This window comes from Ruditapes philippinarum, unplaced genomic scaffold, assembly GCF_026571515.1.
Source record: "Ruditapes philippinarum isolate M1 unplaced genomic scaffold, ASM2657151v2 ctg4612_1_1_1_1, whole genome shotgun sequence".
Taxonomy (NCBI): Eukaryota; Metazoa; Mollusca; class Bivalvia; order Venerida; family Veneridae; genus Ruditapes; species Ruditapes philippinarum.
The window spans coordinates 124,434-142,531 of NW_026857864.1; the positions used below are offsets into that span (position 1 = coordinate 124,434).

Below are 18,098 nucleotides of genomic sequence, written 5' to 3' on the forward strand. Positions count from 1 at the left end.
ATGCTATCATTTTTATTTTCAAAGAATTTTTATTTTTGTTGTCCTGCTTCAGTTCCCAAAAGGTGAGTCCATAACCCTGAGCAAAAATACCATTATGTTAAGATATTGCTACCTTAATTTCAATTTAATTCACATTCGGTGCTATTTTCTTTAGTTGACATGCAACCAACATGTTCGATGTTGTCGATTTTTTTTGTGTGTTTGGCACTTTTACATCATTAGAACTTTGTTGATTGAAATACCTTCGCTTTCAAGACTCGGATTGTATTCAAGAACAGGTTATACATACCGCATGTTGTTTAATTGTACTTTACAACTGAAGCAACATTTTGAAAGTAATGAAGTATATATGATAGCACGCATTGAAATATTATTAGCTCAAATAATAAACATCAACATTATGTAAACATTTGTCCGGGTGTGCTTCTTCGCATTTTACTATTCAATATATTTCTTATATTGTATGATAACAATTTTCAACTTATAACCATTTGGTAAAATAATTATACCCAAAATCTACAATATTCTAATATTCTTCAAAGCAATCAATGATCAATGTACATTTTTCATGAGGTTATGTAAGTATTTAAAAAATTTATGTATATCAATATTCTTCGGTAAACATAAAACAAACACAATATTTTTTTTTTGGTATTCTTTTTATTTGGTGAAACACAACAATCAAAAACCAGAAATGATTGTGTTGAGCAATGACAAATCAAATAATATTTAAAATATAGATAAAATCACAATACATATATAAGGTTTTAATAATGGCTGGAAAAAATGCATAAATTTATTGTCTCATTTTGTCATGGATTGAAATATAATACTAAATAAATACTTTATTTTTTACCCTGAGAGTTTGGACACAACTATTGTTACCCTTATAAAGCTACATAAACTCTATTTCTAATTTGGCACCTGCAACCTATAACCTGATCTATACCCCGATTAACACTTTTACCTTTACCCCTTCAATTTGTAAAAATATGAATTTGTCCAAATTATAAATTGAAACATACCATTATTAGTTATTGGTATTTCAAAATCAAAACACTAATATTGAGCAGGCATCAGTGAACAGTCAAATTTATCGTTTTTTGTTGTTTTTTTTTAGCTTTTTATAAGACCTGCAAATATTTCCCCTATGCTGACCCTGTACAAATCAGTCTGTATTTATTTATGTACTGATGACATCTTTTAATGTCATACCCCAATGTAAAAAGTGTTAGAAGTATGCAATTAGTGCCCATATAATGTATATAAATATATATAAATCATATCCCTATGGTAAACTAAAACAACAAAATAAATCACCATAAAAAATTAAACCATACATGAAAAGTTGTTTAAAATCAGTTTTATGTTGATAAGTTTCAACAAAAATAAAAATGAGCTAATGAAGGGTTATAATTGTAAAGTACACACTTGATCAGGCAGGCATTTACTAACAACACAAAAACAACAGACACTAATAACAAACAACAATAAGTAGATACAAACATATAACTGTTTTCTTTAAAAAAAATAGCCATTTATTCAAAACAATACAAAAAACACATTAACAATTTAAGATTAGTTTAAATACACATAGGCCCTATCACAGTTTGGCCAAACAGCATAATAAAAACAAGTATAATGTTTGCAGAAACTTAAACAGAAAATTCTAGATACCAAAACTATTAGATTCAATGAAAAACAATAAACACCTATCAAAATTTAAATCAAAATTATTGACCAAACTAAAATGGAATTCACAGTTAATGATTTAAATCGAAATTTTTGACCAAATTCAAAATTTAGAACTAAATTCAAAATTAATGACCTAAATTCAAAATTTATTTCCCAAAACTCAAATTAATGACCTAAATTCAAAATAAATGACCACATCTAAATTCATTGACCTTAATTCATAATTAAAGACCTAAATTCAAAATTAATGACTTAAAATTACAACATCTCCTTTTCACCTTTAATACAATGAACATAATTATGAAAGCATATATAGTACAAATGGAAATAAGAAAGCATGACATTGCTTTTTTTATTAAGGATTAAAGATTAAGTAAATTGTTTTTGCATAATTTCTAATGTAAATTTTGTATAAATTCTAATCTAATCCATATCAAGTTTTTCACAAAAATATTGATGGCACTTGATAACTAATATCTTAAATATTACATGTCAAGGTAAATAATTTTATACAAATAATTCTAATAAATAAACTACTTAATTTTAATACTGCAACATTATTTTGGCACAGGACACAACTCTAATGAATCTATCGTTCAATTTAAAGCTCCATGCTTCCAGATTAACAAGATATTTCAGGAAAGTCAAACTTGAGAAAAATATTCTAAAATTTGAAAAAAAAAGATTCAAGAATCAAGTAACAATCAACATCTTATGTGCAATTAATGACTGATTTGCAGTAATTATATGGAAATTACTTTCTTTGTTAATTTCAAAATATTTCAATTTTAAATACATTTTCAAAATTTGCATGAAAAATTAGCATGAATCTGGAGGCATGCTTCTTAAATACTGCTCTAATACTGAATTTGGTTTATGTCTTAATAACTGTGAACATGTAAGTGATTTCCCTCCTTAATTTGCTCAAGGTTGAAACTATTCATCTAAATTAAATGTCATTTTGTTCTCAAGCTCTTGGCAGTAACAAATTTCACAAAAGTTTAATTATGTGTATTATTAAAATAAATACCCTGTCAAACAAAAATAGTGTTGATTTAGTGTTCATAATTTGCTGTGTAAAGTACAAGTGAAGTTTTTTATTATTTATTAGAGCCTAGTAAAATATTTGTTAATTTAATTTAATGTGTCAATGAATTGAATGCATATGTCATTATTAATAAAAAATCAGAAATGGTTAACTTATGGGTCAATATGTAATTAATAATGCAATTAATAATGAATTAAACTTGACATAAATACAGAAATGATGAATTTCTTGTTTAATAAATTACAGACAAAGTTCAGAAATGCTTAATTTGTATTTTAATAATTCACAAAAGTACAAATAAGAACTTAAATAATAACAATCAGTAAATCCCTTCCAGTAAACTTCCAAAGGGTTCCAACATTATCATATCATAGATATCTATAGGAAAAGTAAAAACAATTCCCATTATCTTCTTTGATATATAAACATATTTCAACACTGTCATATTGACAAAATGGAGAACTTTGTTGACAGACACTTCTTTCACTAGTTTGGCAGTTAATTTTCAAACTGTAATTCTATGAAGATGGAAACAACAAAGCAAACTGGACATAGAGTGGTTTCTTCACATCTGTCATCTGTAAAATCTGAAATACAACATAAAAATTTGATTGATTCTATTTTATTATTTTGTTGATGTTGTTAAGGTTTTAGGTAGCTCTAACACAACATAGGTTATATGGTGACTTTCCAGCTTTACTGTTAGGGGAAGACTATGCACTATTTCAGGCACAAATGGGCATCTGAGCAGAACCACTGAAGTTCCGTAAGTTGGCTGGAAAGTTTCCTCACATAAAAGAATCCAAAGTTTTTTCTATAAATACAGGATTTATTCCATAGAGCGGTATAAATATTTCATTAGTGGCAGTAGCCACGAGTGTACAAAGATAATTTTCATTCCACAAGATGAAAATGAATCCTGTATTTATAGAAAAAAACTTCAATTTTTCTGTTTATTATATACATTTTCTCTTTTTAACAGACTTTCCCTTAAATTTTGTATATTAGCTGAATTTAGGAGAAAGTATCTGCCAAGACTCCAGTAAAAAAAAACTGGAAGATATGTTTCATTGCAGTGAAAAATTAATTATTTATACTGAAAATACGAAAATGAAAATATACATTTTATTTCATCTATACTTTCAAGTTTTTATTTATTTGTAAGTATGTAATAAATATTTTTTTTATCAAATATGCACCTTACATGATTATGTGTTGCTTACCTCTGATTTACTTGTTTTCTCACCAAGTCCAAACTTCTGACTCTTTATACCTGTGCAAACAGACTTATTATCTTCCTTGTTCACGTACTGAGCTGTTATACAATATCTCACCTCCCTGTCTACCCTCATAGAAAACGTGTTTCTTTCACATTGACGGAAACTCAAAATAGGGTCACCTGGTTTCAGTCTCTACAAATATATTAATTAACATTACATTATTTCATTGTAAACACTTATAATTCAATACAAGCTTGGAGTGTAAATAAAGCATTATACAATTCTACAAGGTCTCTTTCCATCATGTTTATTTTTTGGGTATGTTTTTTCATAGTCAAACATGAGCTGTCGGAAGGACGGCTTTCTTGACTATTCTCAGTGCTTGACAGTAAAACAATGGATTGATGATGAAGAATTTTCTAACTTCAAAAAGGGCCATAATTCTGTCAAAATTTATGGCAGAGTTATAAGCCTTGGAGAGTCACCTCCTATTAAGCTCTCAAATAAGTGTATGAAGTTTCAACCTATTCTCTTCAGTAGTTTTAGAGATACCAACTTGCATGCGAAAACCTAAGCATGTATGATGCCGAAGCTAAATCTCAAGTGCATACAAAAGCTTTAATTCTTCAAATAAGCTAAAAATGAACAATTTCTTAACTTCCTTAATTCTTAAAGGATAAATAAAGCTTTTTACATAAATGCACAACATGACTATGGAGTCAGAGAGTAAGCAGTCATTCTTTGATGATATTTTAAGTACAATGACGTGTTTGCAGAATTTGAAGTCTTGACCTTGAAAGTTGGAATGACAATAGCAATTCTTTAATTGTTGAGTGAAAGAATATTTTCTTTATATATGTAAGAAATTCTCTTTTGCTAGTCATATGACTGCACATGTACATACTGATAAAATTTAAGATGTGAGTAACAAGTCTGAAAAAAGTTTGTGTTATCATTTGGGAAACACTTAACTTTATATACATTGGTCTGAAATAATGCATCTTTTTCAAATTTGCTGATTTACCTGCATAAAGAAAGAATAAACTCCATCCTTAGATCCTGCTCCCTTCAATTCGAAATGGAAACCATGAAGAGAAAACACCTCCGAGTGGTAAAGAGGTTCCTGGAGGAGAAATATTGTAAATACAGTAGAACTTCTATGAGTCGAACTTCGATTAGTCGATTTTCTCGATGTGTCGAAGTAAAATGAAAGTACCGATTTTTTCCCTTATATATTCCTTATAAAAACCTATCTATGAGTCGAGATTTTATATGTCGAGTTTTTCGATGTGTCGAAGTTTTTTCGTGGTCCGTATGGAATAAATCTAGTAATATTTACCACAAATAAGTCGAAGTTATTGGGTTATTTTGACAAGTTCGATCTCGAGACATTTTCACACCTTTTCTGGCCGCGAAGACGATTTCCGATCAACTTTAGTGACAGGTGTAAATTACACAGCCGAGTGTTCAAACAGCCTTTGTATGCGTTTAAATGTGTGAAAAAATGCTTTAATTACTATTATTTTAATTGCCGTAGCGGTATTTGAAAGAACATGTAAACAGTAAGAACTATCATTTGAGTACTTCCGTGACCCGGTGTCGCGTGATAATCACACGCGAAATATTTACTATAAGCTGGTTTAGTTATTGCCCTTTCGTATTGTTACGCCTTTTGTAAATTCATTGTATACGTCAACAGGGAGTCCAAATCATTAGCTGTGAAAAGTTAACATGTCATATTTATCATTGTTTAATGTAAAATATCAGATTAATGAACGAAAGAAAAACATGAAATAGGTTATGTTATAGATCTTATAATTAGGGCTAGTCACGGGTTGAATTTTTGTTATGAAATTCAGACCGATTCATGAGTCGAAGTCCCGATGTGTCGAAGTTTTTACGCAAGTCCCTCCAACTTCGACTTACCGAAGTTCTACTGTATTTAATGAATTATAAATAACACATATATATTTATTATTTAATATGAATAATTATAGAAATACTGTACATATTTAATAAATAATACATATATTTATAATGAAAAAACGCATCTTGGTTTCCTTGCTTAACCATGATATTTATATAGAAGTATTGAAAAAGTTAAAGCAAAGACTCGCTGTAAGGAAAAGTCACCAAGTTCTCTTCTATTCTAAAAAAAAGACCTACTTTAAAATATTTATCTGACAATTATGGCATCGGCAATATTTACAGTGGGGGGGAGCATTATTAAAAACAATAAAAACAAAGTAAACTATGTTTGTTAAACTAATTCCCGATACCAAAATGTAAACATATGGATATAATGGGAATTTATCGTTATTTAGTGTCCAACTTTATTTGTCATCCAATGAAAACGCTGTATTTCTTAAAAATTCTGAGCGTCAATTTTCATAGAAGTACATATTATTAAGTCGATACTATATTGAATTCCTTCCATAGTCGACTTCTATTTTTCATAGTACTTCATAGAACCCCATAGTGACGTAATAATGTGAATGATAATGAGGCCAAATAAAGCTTGATTATATAAATATGTTAGTATTCATCCGTGCTGTTCTACAGAAATTAGAAACATTTTCCTGTCGCTATCGCTCCTGCCGAAGTTTCTAATTTCTGTAGAACAGCACGGATGAACACTAACATATATGTGTTAGCAGCTATTCACATTAAAACCAGAATTTTATCATATTTAGATGCAATAATGTGATAAAAATAAAAATAAAATAGAAATGTGTCCATAGGACACGACACGGGTGCCCCCACCACGCCACTGTTCTGTCAATCTTATGACTCTAGGTCAAATATTTTTTAAAACTAACTAGAACTATCACTAAATGTGATTAATACCCCCACAAGACTGCTTCGGAAATGAGGATGTTACTAGTAACAGAATTCCTTGTAAAAGAATTGAGATATATAGAGTTATGGTTGTGTGCAATTAAAGATAGTTGTGGTTCTTATATGTTGCATTTCCTTCCAATTTGGTTGGCCATTGATGAAGTTTAATTGAATTACTCTGTAATAAGTCCAGAAAGACAAAGAAAAGGAACAAAGGGCAATAACTCTATAAATACTGAAGATAGAGTTATAGTTCTTGTGCACTACACTTCCTCTTATTGTGCTTGACCATTGTATGAAGTTGTTTTGAATTCCAACCAGTATGTTTTAAGTTATGCTCCTGACAAGGAAAAGTATCAAAGGGCAGTAACTCTGTATTTTGTCAAAATGGAGTTATGGCTCTTGTGCTCTGCACTTCTTTTTAATGTTCTTGACAACTGTATGAAGTTGTATTGAATTCCAAACAGTAGTTTTCAAGTTATGCTCTGGACAAGGAAAAGTAACAAAGGGCAATAACTCTGTAATTAGTCAAGATGGAGTTATGGTTCTTGTGCACTGCACTTTCTCTCAATGTGCTTGACCATTGTATGAAGTTATATTGAATTCAAACCATTAGTGTTCAAGTTATGGTCCGGACAAAAAAGGCAATGGAAAAGTAACAAAGGGCAATAACTCTGCAACTACTTTAGATAGAGTTATGGTTCTTGTGCACTGCACTTCCCCTTATTGTGTTTGACAATTGTATGAAGTTGTTTTGAATTCCAACCAGTATTTTTCAAGTTTAGCCCCGGACAAGGAAAAGTAACAAAGGGCAATAACTCTGTAATTAGTCAAGATAGAGTTATGGTTCTTATGCACTGCACTTCCTCTCAATGTGCTTGACCATTGTATGTAGTTATATTGAATTCCAACCATTAGTCTTGAAGTTATGGTCCGGACAAAAAAATCAATGGAAAAGTAACAAAGGGCAATAACTCTGTAATTACTTTAGATAGAGTTATGGTTCTTGTGCACTGCACTTCCCCTTATTGTGTTTGACAATTGTATGAAGTTGTTTTGAAATTCCAACCAGTTGTTTTCAAATTATGCCCCGGACAAGGAAAAGTAACAAAGGGCAATAACTCTGAAATTAGTCAAGATAGAGTTATGGTTCTTATGCACTGCACTTTCTCTCAATGTGCTTGACCATTGTATGTAGTTATATTGAATTCAAACTATTAGTCTTCAAGTTATGGTCCGGAAAAAAAAAAAAGCAATGGAAAAGCAACAAAGGGCAATAACTCTGTAATTACTTTAGATAGAGTTATGGTTCTTGTGCACTGCACTTCCCCTTATTGTGTTTGACAATTGTATGAAGTTGTTTTGAATTCCAACCAGTACTGTTTTCAAGTTATGCCCCGGACAAGGAAAAGTAACAAAGGGCAATAACTCTGTAATTAGTCAAGATACAGTTATGGTTCTTGTGCACTGCACTTCTGCTCAATGTGCTTGACCTTTGTATGTAGTTATATTGAATTCAAACTATTAGTCTTCAAGTTATGGTCCGGACAAAAAAAAAGCAATGGAAAAGCAACAAAGGGCAATAACTCTGTAATTACTTTAGATAGAGTTATGGTTCTTGTGCACTGCACTTCCCCTTATTGTGTTTGACAATTGTATGAAGTTGTTTTGAATTCCAACCAGTATTTTTCAAGTTAAGCCCCGGACAAGGAAAAGTAACAAAGGGCAATAACTCTGTAATTAGTCAAGATAGAGTTATGGTTCTTGTCCTTGTAAGTCAAGGGCAATAACTCTGACAAAACTGAAAAAAAATCCACATGCAAAGTCCCAGGTGCATAGCTTCACAGTGATGTGAATCTTTAAATTTCCTGTTTTTTAGTGATTTTTGATCATTTTTCCCGGGTAAATTTGGGTTGATTCAAAAACCCCAAGCACTAAAAGGAAAAAATTTAACAAAAAAATGAAAGGGGTTTTTACAAAAGAAAAAGGGGAAAATTTAACTCTAAAAAATACGGGTTTAAACCCAAACAAGCAAAACCCCCCCGGGTGCAAAACAAAAATATGCAGAGAAACCCTTTCCCCGGGAAAAGGTTTAATGACTCTATGAAAAAATCCTTTTTAAAGTTAAAATGTTTAACACAATTAAAAAATTGAAAAAATTTTTTAAATTTAAAGGGGGCAAAAAACTCTAAAAAAAATCCAACAAAAATCCCCATGTGAAACAACTAAAACATCCCTGATCAACTTTCCCCTTTTAAATTTTTAAAAAGACTCTAGGTCAAATACTTTTTGAGTTATGTGTGACACAAAAGAGAACGGACGGACGGACAGATGGACAAGGGTAAATCTAAATGCCCGCCACTAAAGTTGGGGCACAATAAAAACATGTTATTTTGTTTTTCATCATTTCTTTATTTAGCAATATACATGCATATGATCATGAAAATGCAAATATTGTACGTCATTTCTTGGTAACATAGGATCCTGAAGGGGAGAAAACCTGACCACTGAGAAAACCAGACAAAACCCTCGGTCCGAAAACCGTCCAGTTTTCACAAATTTCACTGTATATACAAGTTACACAAATCAGGGAGTACAAATTTTACAAATTAGGTTACTATTCTTCAACAAATATATAATACTATTTAATGTAATTAAACTTACTGTATCCATGATAAAACCCTGCCTGATAGCAGCTGTGTTAAAATTCTTCATCAAAGACATGTCTCCACCCCCTTGTAAGCTAAAAATATAACATTAAAAAAAAAGTACTCAATTATAGAAAAAAAATCTCAAAACTTTTCAGATATTTCCTAACATAAAAATAAAACTGTTTTAAAAAAGATATTTTTATGAAGAAAAAGGGTAATTCAAAAAAATACATCAAGAAAATAGGTCCTTAATCATATGTTTCCTATGCATAGAACATTTTCTGAAATGAGAAGGCATTATATGCATTCTTAGTTTGGCAATAAGCAATTTGAAAGGGAAAACACTAAATCATATCATTACATTGTTTTGGAATTGTGATATCTTAACAAAAAATATAAAAGCAACAATTATAAAAGCCTAAGTGTAAACAACAACTTTTTAAAGCTGCCAAAGAAAGCCTTAAAAAATTATTTCAAAATTTAATAACGCAATTAAATTTCAATTAAGGATATAGAAATTTTTTTCTTGGAATTTTAATTCATAGGGAAAATGAACAAGTAATGTTTGCTGTATTATCAATAAATTGAAAATCAAAAATACATCATTCAGTTAAAAACTAAAAAATTATAATAAAATATTGCATGTCAGGGCTTTATTTAATAATAGTAATTAGGCTACCAAAATATTTGTAAAATTTTGAAAAAAAAGATGAGCAAATTATCAAATTAAGGAATATTTAGTAATGTTTTTTTTTGTTCAACAAAATATAGGTTTAATAAGATACCATAATAAAACTATGAAATTAATCTGTTCATCTAGAAAAAGAGCTAATAATAAGTGCTCTTTTGTCAGATATTTAATTGTAGCTTTTACCAAGAGACAATGAACGCCTCAAATCGCTATGAAACTTTTAAAAAAAAAGGCTTCAATACGCTTCAAAGTTGGCACAAATGTTGACTGGACCATAATTAGACATCTACTAGAAGATGTTTCATGCCAAATATTTAAGCTCTAACTCTTTCAGTTTTTTACAACATGATTTTTTAAGATTTTTTGTAAAATAATCTTTTGGTTGCCATGGCAACCAGAGTTCTTTATGGAATCTTATTCTTTGAAGAACTTTGGTAGAGCTTCTTGCAAGGTACATCCCTGCAAAGTTTCAACAAAAATTTGGCCAAGTGAATTAGGAGAAGTTGTGTAAAGAAATTGTTGACACACGCAGACGCACTGATGCACTGATTTTGAAGTGGTTGAACCTTATTTGGATCAAACAGAGTTCTCAGTGTTTCATACTAGGAAAACATGGTTGTGACCAAGGTATTTTGTTTTTGTTTTTCTTTTAAGAATGTGGATAATCTTGATATTGCATGGGTATCAGGTTTATGTCCATGCAACTATTCTATTTTGTTATGAAGTAAGATTTTTATTTGTCGATCAACTTTAATTTTGATAAGATTTTAGTTTTGATTCAAATCATTAATATCATGTAATAAAATAAGAAATAAAAATAAACAATGGCAGTACAAAGTAAGTGATATAAATATCGTATCTCTATCACAAAAATTAAGTATCTGAATAAACCCCCTGAAACTCATAAAAATTGTATAACAGAGTTAACCCTGCTTTTGATTTGGAACATTCATTCAAAGTTTAAATAGATTTCAATATTAAAATTTAGAATCCAGCAGTTTAGAGAGCCTGGCCAGACTGAATGTATGTAATGGCTAGGTTGGCTCTATACTTTTTTTGGATTTAACTCACTACAGTGTTGGAGCAAGGTCCTCTAGATGCTTGACTGAAATCATGATCACAAGTAGAAAAATATCCTTTTTTGGCTATCACTTAGATTTAATTTTGAATTTTCATGGAATCTTTTTAAACTCATTTTTTTCCATTAAATTTTTGTATATTAATTGGGATGAAAAGAATGAAAAACCATCATAAAATGCATTCAGAGGGGGGGGGGGTTAAAATTGAAAATAAGGGATTTTTTTGATTCTTACCCCTTTTTTTATTTCCGGGAAAACATTTTATTTGCTTACGTCACAAAACTTTTTTCATCTCAAAATTTAAACATCTTCGGTAACAGTTTGGTTAAAATTTTTAATAAGAAAGACAATTTGAATGGAAGGTCAAGGTTATATATACTTAAAGCATGATAATGTTGAGATATAAGGTCAAGGTTATATATACTTAAAGCATGATAATGTTGAGATAGAAGGTCAAGGTTATATATACTTAAAGCATGATAATGTTGAGATAGAAGGTCAAGGTTATATATACTTACAGCATGATAATGTTGAGATATTATAAGGTTCAAGGTTATATATACTTCCAGCATGATAATGTTGAGATAGAAGGTCAAGGTTTATATATACTCCAGCATGATAATGTTGAGATAGAAGGTCAAGGTTATATATACTTACAGCATGATACTGTTGAGATAGAAGGTCAAGGTTATATGTACTTACAGCATGATAATGTTGAGATAGAAGGTCAAGGTTATATGTACTTACAGCATGACAATGTTGAGATGGAAGGTCAAGGTTATATGTACTTACAAGCATGATAATGTTGAGATAGAAGGTCAAGGTTATATATACTTACAGCATGACAATGTTGAGATAGAAGGTCAAGGTTATATATACTTACAGCATGACAATGTTGAGATAGAAGGTCAAGGTTATATATACTTCCAGCATGATAATGTTGAGATAGAAGGTCAAGGTTATATATACTTCCAGCATGATAATGTTTAGATAGAAGGTCAAGGTTATATATACTTACAGCATGATAATGTTGAGATAGAAGGTCAATCAGCTTTTCTCTAGGCAATATATTCATCAGCTGCATATCTTGAATATTTCCCGCTGCCAAAATAATAAGTTTATAATACAAAAGTGTCTGTATAATTCAAATAGCAAATGAAAGGCTATAGAGTTTTATAATTGAAACCAGGCAAATAGGTAAAGATTTAATTTCAATATATTAAAAAAATTTCATTTCCTGCAACATTATCTCTTTTTTCGTCTTTGTGTAAAAAATAATCACTTAATAAATAACAAATAATATGTTTCTATTTTATCCTAAGACAGTAAATATACAATAGTGTTGAGTAGTAGAAACATTGACTAACTAAAGTATATTGAATTGTCAGCGCAAAAAGGACAACTTTTGTGCAAAGAGGAAAATTCACCTAAGAATAATTACATGTCAACGGTCAATCTTCTCTCAGATTTCATGCATTAAAGTATCATAAAATCGCCTCTAGGGGGGTCAACAGTCACAGTGAAACATAATATCCATTTACAAAAAAGGTTCTGAATAATAAATGGTCCAAATTGGTCTGCCAGCAAGACAAAGAACCGAGATGTCACCTCATTGTGGTAAATGTCAAACAAAAAGCAAATAAGTAATTTTTTTCGGAGATTATAAAAGAAGAGAGAATGTCTTGGAATAATTATGCCTCTAAGTTTTTTTATATCAGTTATTTTCATTACTGTATTAGTTGTGTAGTAAAGTGTAGACTTTGTTTACAGACTTACTACCCCCCCCCCCCACCTTAGAGCACTGAAATGTGGCTTGACTGGCTGACAATAAATAAGTTATAGATATCAAAGATATCAGAGGCACATTATGTCTCAGGAATGAAGTAATATTTCCTTCTTTAGAAAAGGAAACCGTTAGTCTTAAAATGATAAAATATTGGTTTTAGAGCATGTTATATGATTAACACCTGAAAAAGTAGCCCTGAATGTAAAATTATGCTAAATGAGAAATTACTCATTTATTGGTACTTTCCCATAACTTGTATAGAGCCAGGGTAACCTAGCATTTTAGCTATTAAGCATAGGTTGCCCATAATCTTGTTGGTTTTTTTCCAAATTCAACAATTAGCAATTTAAAGCTTATTAAATAGACCAAGGAGGGGAAGGGTGTGGTATCTTAGAAAACTGAACTCAGTTTTTTTCAGCTTTTCACTGTTACCTGTACAAGAGGAATTTAATCTACCATAAGAATGTACCTGAAACTTGTTTGACAATTTACCACATAATACTTCAATGCTACGGAAGGTTTTTTATCTTGAAAGAATACCATCTTGACGCAACCAACATCAATACCACAACATTGCAGACAGAATAATGATAGATTTACTCGGTGTGATTTATACTTACTGTCTAAAATTCCATGAAGTCGTACAGCTGAGAATAAGGGTGAATAAATCTGACCATCATCTCTCTCAATAAATGAGGTTGTCTTTGGTAAACTAGAAAAAAATAAATTTATGGAATAATATTGTAATCTTTACAGAATATTGCTTTTTAAGTGAGGAGAGAATATGCAACTGATAACAAACTAATATATTACTATTTTATATCTACTATATAATATACTCATTACTTTTTTAATAAAGTTTTCTTACAAACTGCTTTGTAAGAGAACATAACTTACTATGGTAAGGTTTTTATTGTCAACAAGGCACATAAAAAGCATGATTTAGGCAAATTCATGTTGTGTGGGGAATCCTAAATATATATCAAAACATGATTAGCAAATCCATGTAAAGTGGGAATCTAAAATGAAAATCGGAACAGGATTTGGCAAATCTATGTGTAATGTCAGAGCATTAGAGCAGATGTATATGATATGGGAACCTTACAATTATATCAAAGCATGATCTGGCAAATCCATGTGATATGGGAATCTTACATAATTATCAAATAATGATTTGGCAAATCTATAATATCTGGAAATCTTACATGCATATCAAAGCATAATTTGGCAGATCCATGTGATCTGGCAATCTTACATAATATCAGAGCATGATTTGGCAGATCCATGTGATCTGGCAATCTTATATAATATCAGAGCATGATTAGGCAGATCTATGTGATGTGTTTATCTTACCTATTAAAGTATGAAAGTACAGTACTGTGTGAGGGCATTAGCTGTAGATGTGGATTTAGCTGCATAAATAGCCAATAAGCTAGAGTTCTATATACACTGTATTCATTGAAGACAAATAAACGATTGGATTTTACAACTTTCTGAAGCAGTTCCATCGGCATTTCACGAAGCTGGATATTTTCCGACAGCTGAAAATGACAATCAGAAAGTTAATACAAATGTACCTCAATTTCGTATTTATTTTGTCTCGATGTTTTTTTCACATCCCAAAAGAATCACTAGAATTACACAATTTACATTGTCTGAGGCAAGTATCACATGATCTGACTTTTATTACATACAATTATTTAAATGAGAAGATTTCTTGTAATCTTATATATATCTCAAGTTACTTAACAATGGACCCATAAAATTCAGCAATTCCTTTGGAATTTTGATGAATCTAAATGTGACTGTCTGTTTGGTTAGTTTTTATGCCAAATTTAACACATTTTTATCTTATCTTATAGTTTACTATTGCTTCCCTGGATAATTATAAACCTGTTATTCAAAATTTCTCTTTAAATCACCGAGTTCCAATCCCACATGATTTCTGAATCAGTGTTGAAAGACAAATGCCCATTGGACTCAATGTCCGATGTCAATTGTCACATATATATTTTGCCTTGCCCATGGATCGGACAAGCCCCATGCTCTCGCCATAGAGTGGAGAGGGCAGACTCTTTCTATAAGGAAAAGCCCTGCTTATGCATGGTATATATTAAATAGATAACCACAGGGTTTTTTTCTTTAGCAGAGCTTGAAAGATGTTGTATAACATCTTGATAATGCCTGTATGAATTGAAACACAATAAAATACATCTATTTCTAATAGCCTCACTTCTAGCCTAAAACCTTCTGAATTTTTGTATTGGATACCCTTCTATAAATTTGGAATTAATTGAGGGCTTAGAGCAAAACTGGTCCATCTTTACATAGAAGTAAAAGCACATGGACCATTTTGCTATAAACCCTGGATTCTTGGATTTTACAACCAACAGTTCAGAGCATGATCAGACTGCAGGAATGTGCAGGCTGGTGCAGCTCTGTACTGGCAGCAAAGGCTAATCATTTTCTGACATCCAGTAGGTCAAATTTAGAAAATGTAACATCAACCCTGTTGCCAGGCAACAACTTACATCTGATATTAAGTTGAGTTCCAACCATCTCTCACAGGCCAACACCACATGCTCTTGTTGATGCTGAAATGATAACAGTCTTCATATTTAATATGTTAGAAAGCTTATAATATATATGAAAATGACAATGGCAAATTGACAATGAATTTATTTGCAATATAAGGTTTCCAGCCCAAAATACAAATTAGTCATAAACATTTGAATATAACACCACTTTTTTATGTTATAATTAACTATAACAATATATAATCTGAAATTGAAATCCAATAAAGTAGCACTTTAACTAGCATTCTGTAATTATCAAATAATATCAAGTACAATAATAATTCAATGTAACTCTCATATTATATATATATAAATATTTACATTTAAGGCAAATTATGCCCCAGAAACGAGTAAATATGTTCTTCTTTAGAAAAGACAAAAAAGAGTTTCAGAATAAATAATGGTTTTAGACCACTAACATTAGATGCTTATCACCTGAGGGAAATAGCGCTGAATAGAAAAATGTAAACAAAGTAGTATTTTGACTTCCATACATATAGTCAATCACTATTATTGCCCTGATTGCCAAAAGCAAAATAATCAAAGATAGGGAGGTTTAATAAGTAACATTTTGACAATCATTAATAGGATACCAAAAATAAAAAGCATTTGGAAATTGAAAATTGGAAGATTTCTGAGGTACAATTGGCCTTAAAGATATAGCATATTACTATAAATATTCAACAATTTTTTTTTTTAAAGTACATAAGTTATTTCAATCACGATGAAAAAGTGTCTGTGCTTTTTTTCAATAAAAGAATTCATTTTCAATATATTTTGGCTAATGCAGTTTTCATTTTATCTAACCAGATGATAATAAAATGATATAATTCAACTGTCAAGTCATACATTTTTTATTGTTTCTAAACAATGGTTATTTTAGGTAACTTATATAAGGTTTTTTTTTTTTTCATCACAGTCTAATATGAGCACACCTAGAAAGTATTTTTGTCTCATTTTGCATGCCTAGTTATTCCTATCTTAATAAACAGCCAGAGACCTACATTACCCTTGTAATCGAAAAATTGCAAGTTTTTGGCTGTAATGTCTGTCTGGGAACAATCCTATGATTTATGAGAGAAGCATATAAACAACACCTTCCATAATATAATCTGTATCATTTCTTGCATCATAAGAAATCAACAGAAATAATAACTATCCAGACAGATAATTAAATGTCACACAAAATGGGGGATTGGTTTTCTATAAAAAGTTTAGCTTTTAGTGTCATAGAATCTGAAATCAAAGAGATTCTGTGGTACTCCAAACAAAGGAATGCTCTAAGGTTATAGCATTAATGATTTTGCCATTTTGAATCCTGAAACCAGTTTGAATTTTCTCTTAAATGGACTTGTCCAGCGTTCATTTTGGACCTGTCGATTATCATTTTTTGGGGATATCAAGATGAAAATTTGAAGTTTGCAAAGAGCAGACTGGCCTGGCTCTGCACTGGTGCATAGGCTAACCTGTTTTTGGTTCTAGCAGGTTCTGTGTTAAAATCTCTGAACAGGTTACTTTTTACAAAGTTACCGCCACAAATACAAAAGTCTATTCTTTCACTAAACTAGTTTATTCCGGATTGTTTTAAAAACCCTTTCCTTGCTTGGAAACCACTGCCATCAGTAATACAGCCAGAGGCCCACCCCCGTGTTAAAGGTCAGCATTATAAAACAATTATAATTTTGGACAAGAAATATAACATAGCCTGTACATCTGTGCAGACGAGAATCTGATCAGGCTCTAAACTGTTTGCTGACAAGCTTTAAATTTCCATCTTGAAATCTCTAAATTGATAATCAACTGTCTGATATAAGAAATTAAGCTAAGTAAAGATTGAATACAAAACTTTACTAAATCATTGTGACCAAGAACCTTGTACATAGGATTCAAACAATGACCTTCAAATTAAACATCTAAGTTTTTAAATTTACAAGCTTTTTGATGGTTTTTTTATATAAAAGCACTTTGCAGTAAGTTTACAAAACTTGTTAAGGTAACAAGTTGAAAATTTTTCTGCAAAGTGCTTTTTACATAAAAAAGAACTCAACTGAGACCAAAAGCCTTACATATAAAATTTGAAATTCTCACATAGATCAACTGGCACATTTTAAAACAGAAAATATCCATAAGATTATTTGTAGTTTTACCTCAAACTGATGAACCGTTTAGGTCCAGATTAAAAGACAAAAAAAGTATATTTAAGAAAATTTAACATGGTATGGGATAATTACCTTTTGAGGCAAACAGCATGGTACTTGCACACAGTTTGATTGTTGATGTTCTTTAGCATCAATTTAGTACACCTGAGTAAAAAACAAAAACAAAATTTTCACCATCATTTTTTAAACACTTATCTTTTTATGTTAAATATTTCAAGATGAAAGTTTTGTTAATATGGAGATAAAAGTCAGAAAATAGGATCTAAGACCAGACAGTTAAGTTATTTTTATATTTAGATTTTGTGGAAAAAGTTTTTTTTTTTTTTTTTTTTCCCTTTCTTAAGTTTTACTCACA

The 18,098-nt window shown here is 30.5% G+C and overlaps 1 protein-coding gene across 1 annotated transcript; it reads right to left on the minus strand.

Moving 5' to 3' along the window:
- Positions 1-2,843: 2,843 nt before the first annotated feature.
- LOC132751285 (BTB/POZ domain-containing protein 16-like) lies at positions 2,844-15,602 on the minus strand (the record flags this gene model as incomplete). The annotated part of the gene is made up of 8 exons (XM_060741445.1): positions 2,844-3,330; positions 3,967-4,155; positions 4,988-5,086; positions 9,466-9,544; positions 12,242-12,323; positions 13,629-13,720; positions 14,362-14,549; positions 15,540-15,602. Coding segments are annotated over 8 exons (861 nt in total), but the record flags the coding sequence as incomplete, so codon positions are not given.
- Between the last annotated feature and the right edge of the window lie 2,496 nt (positions 15,603-18,098).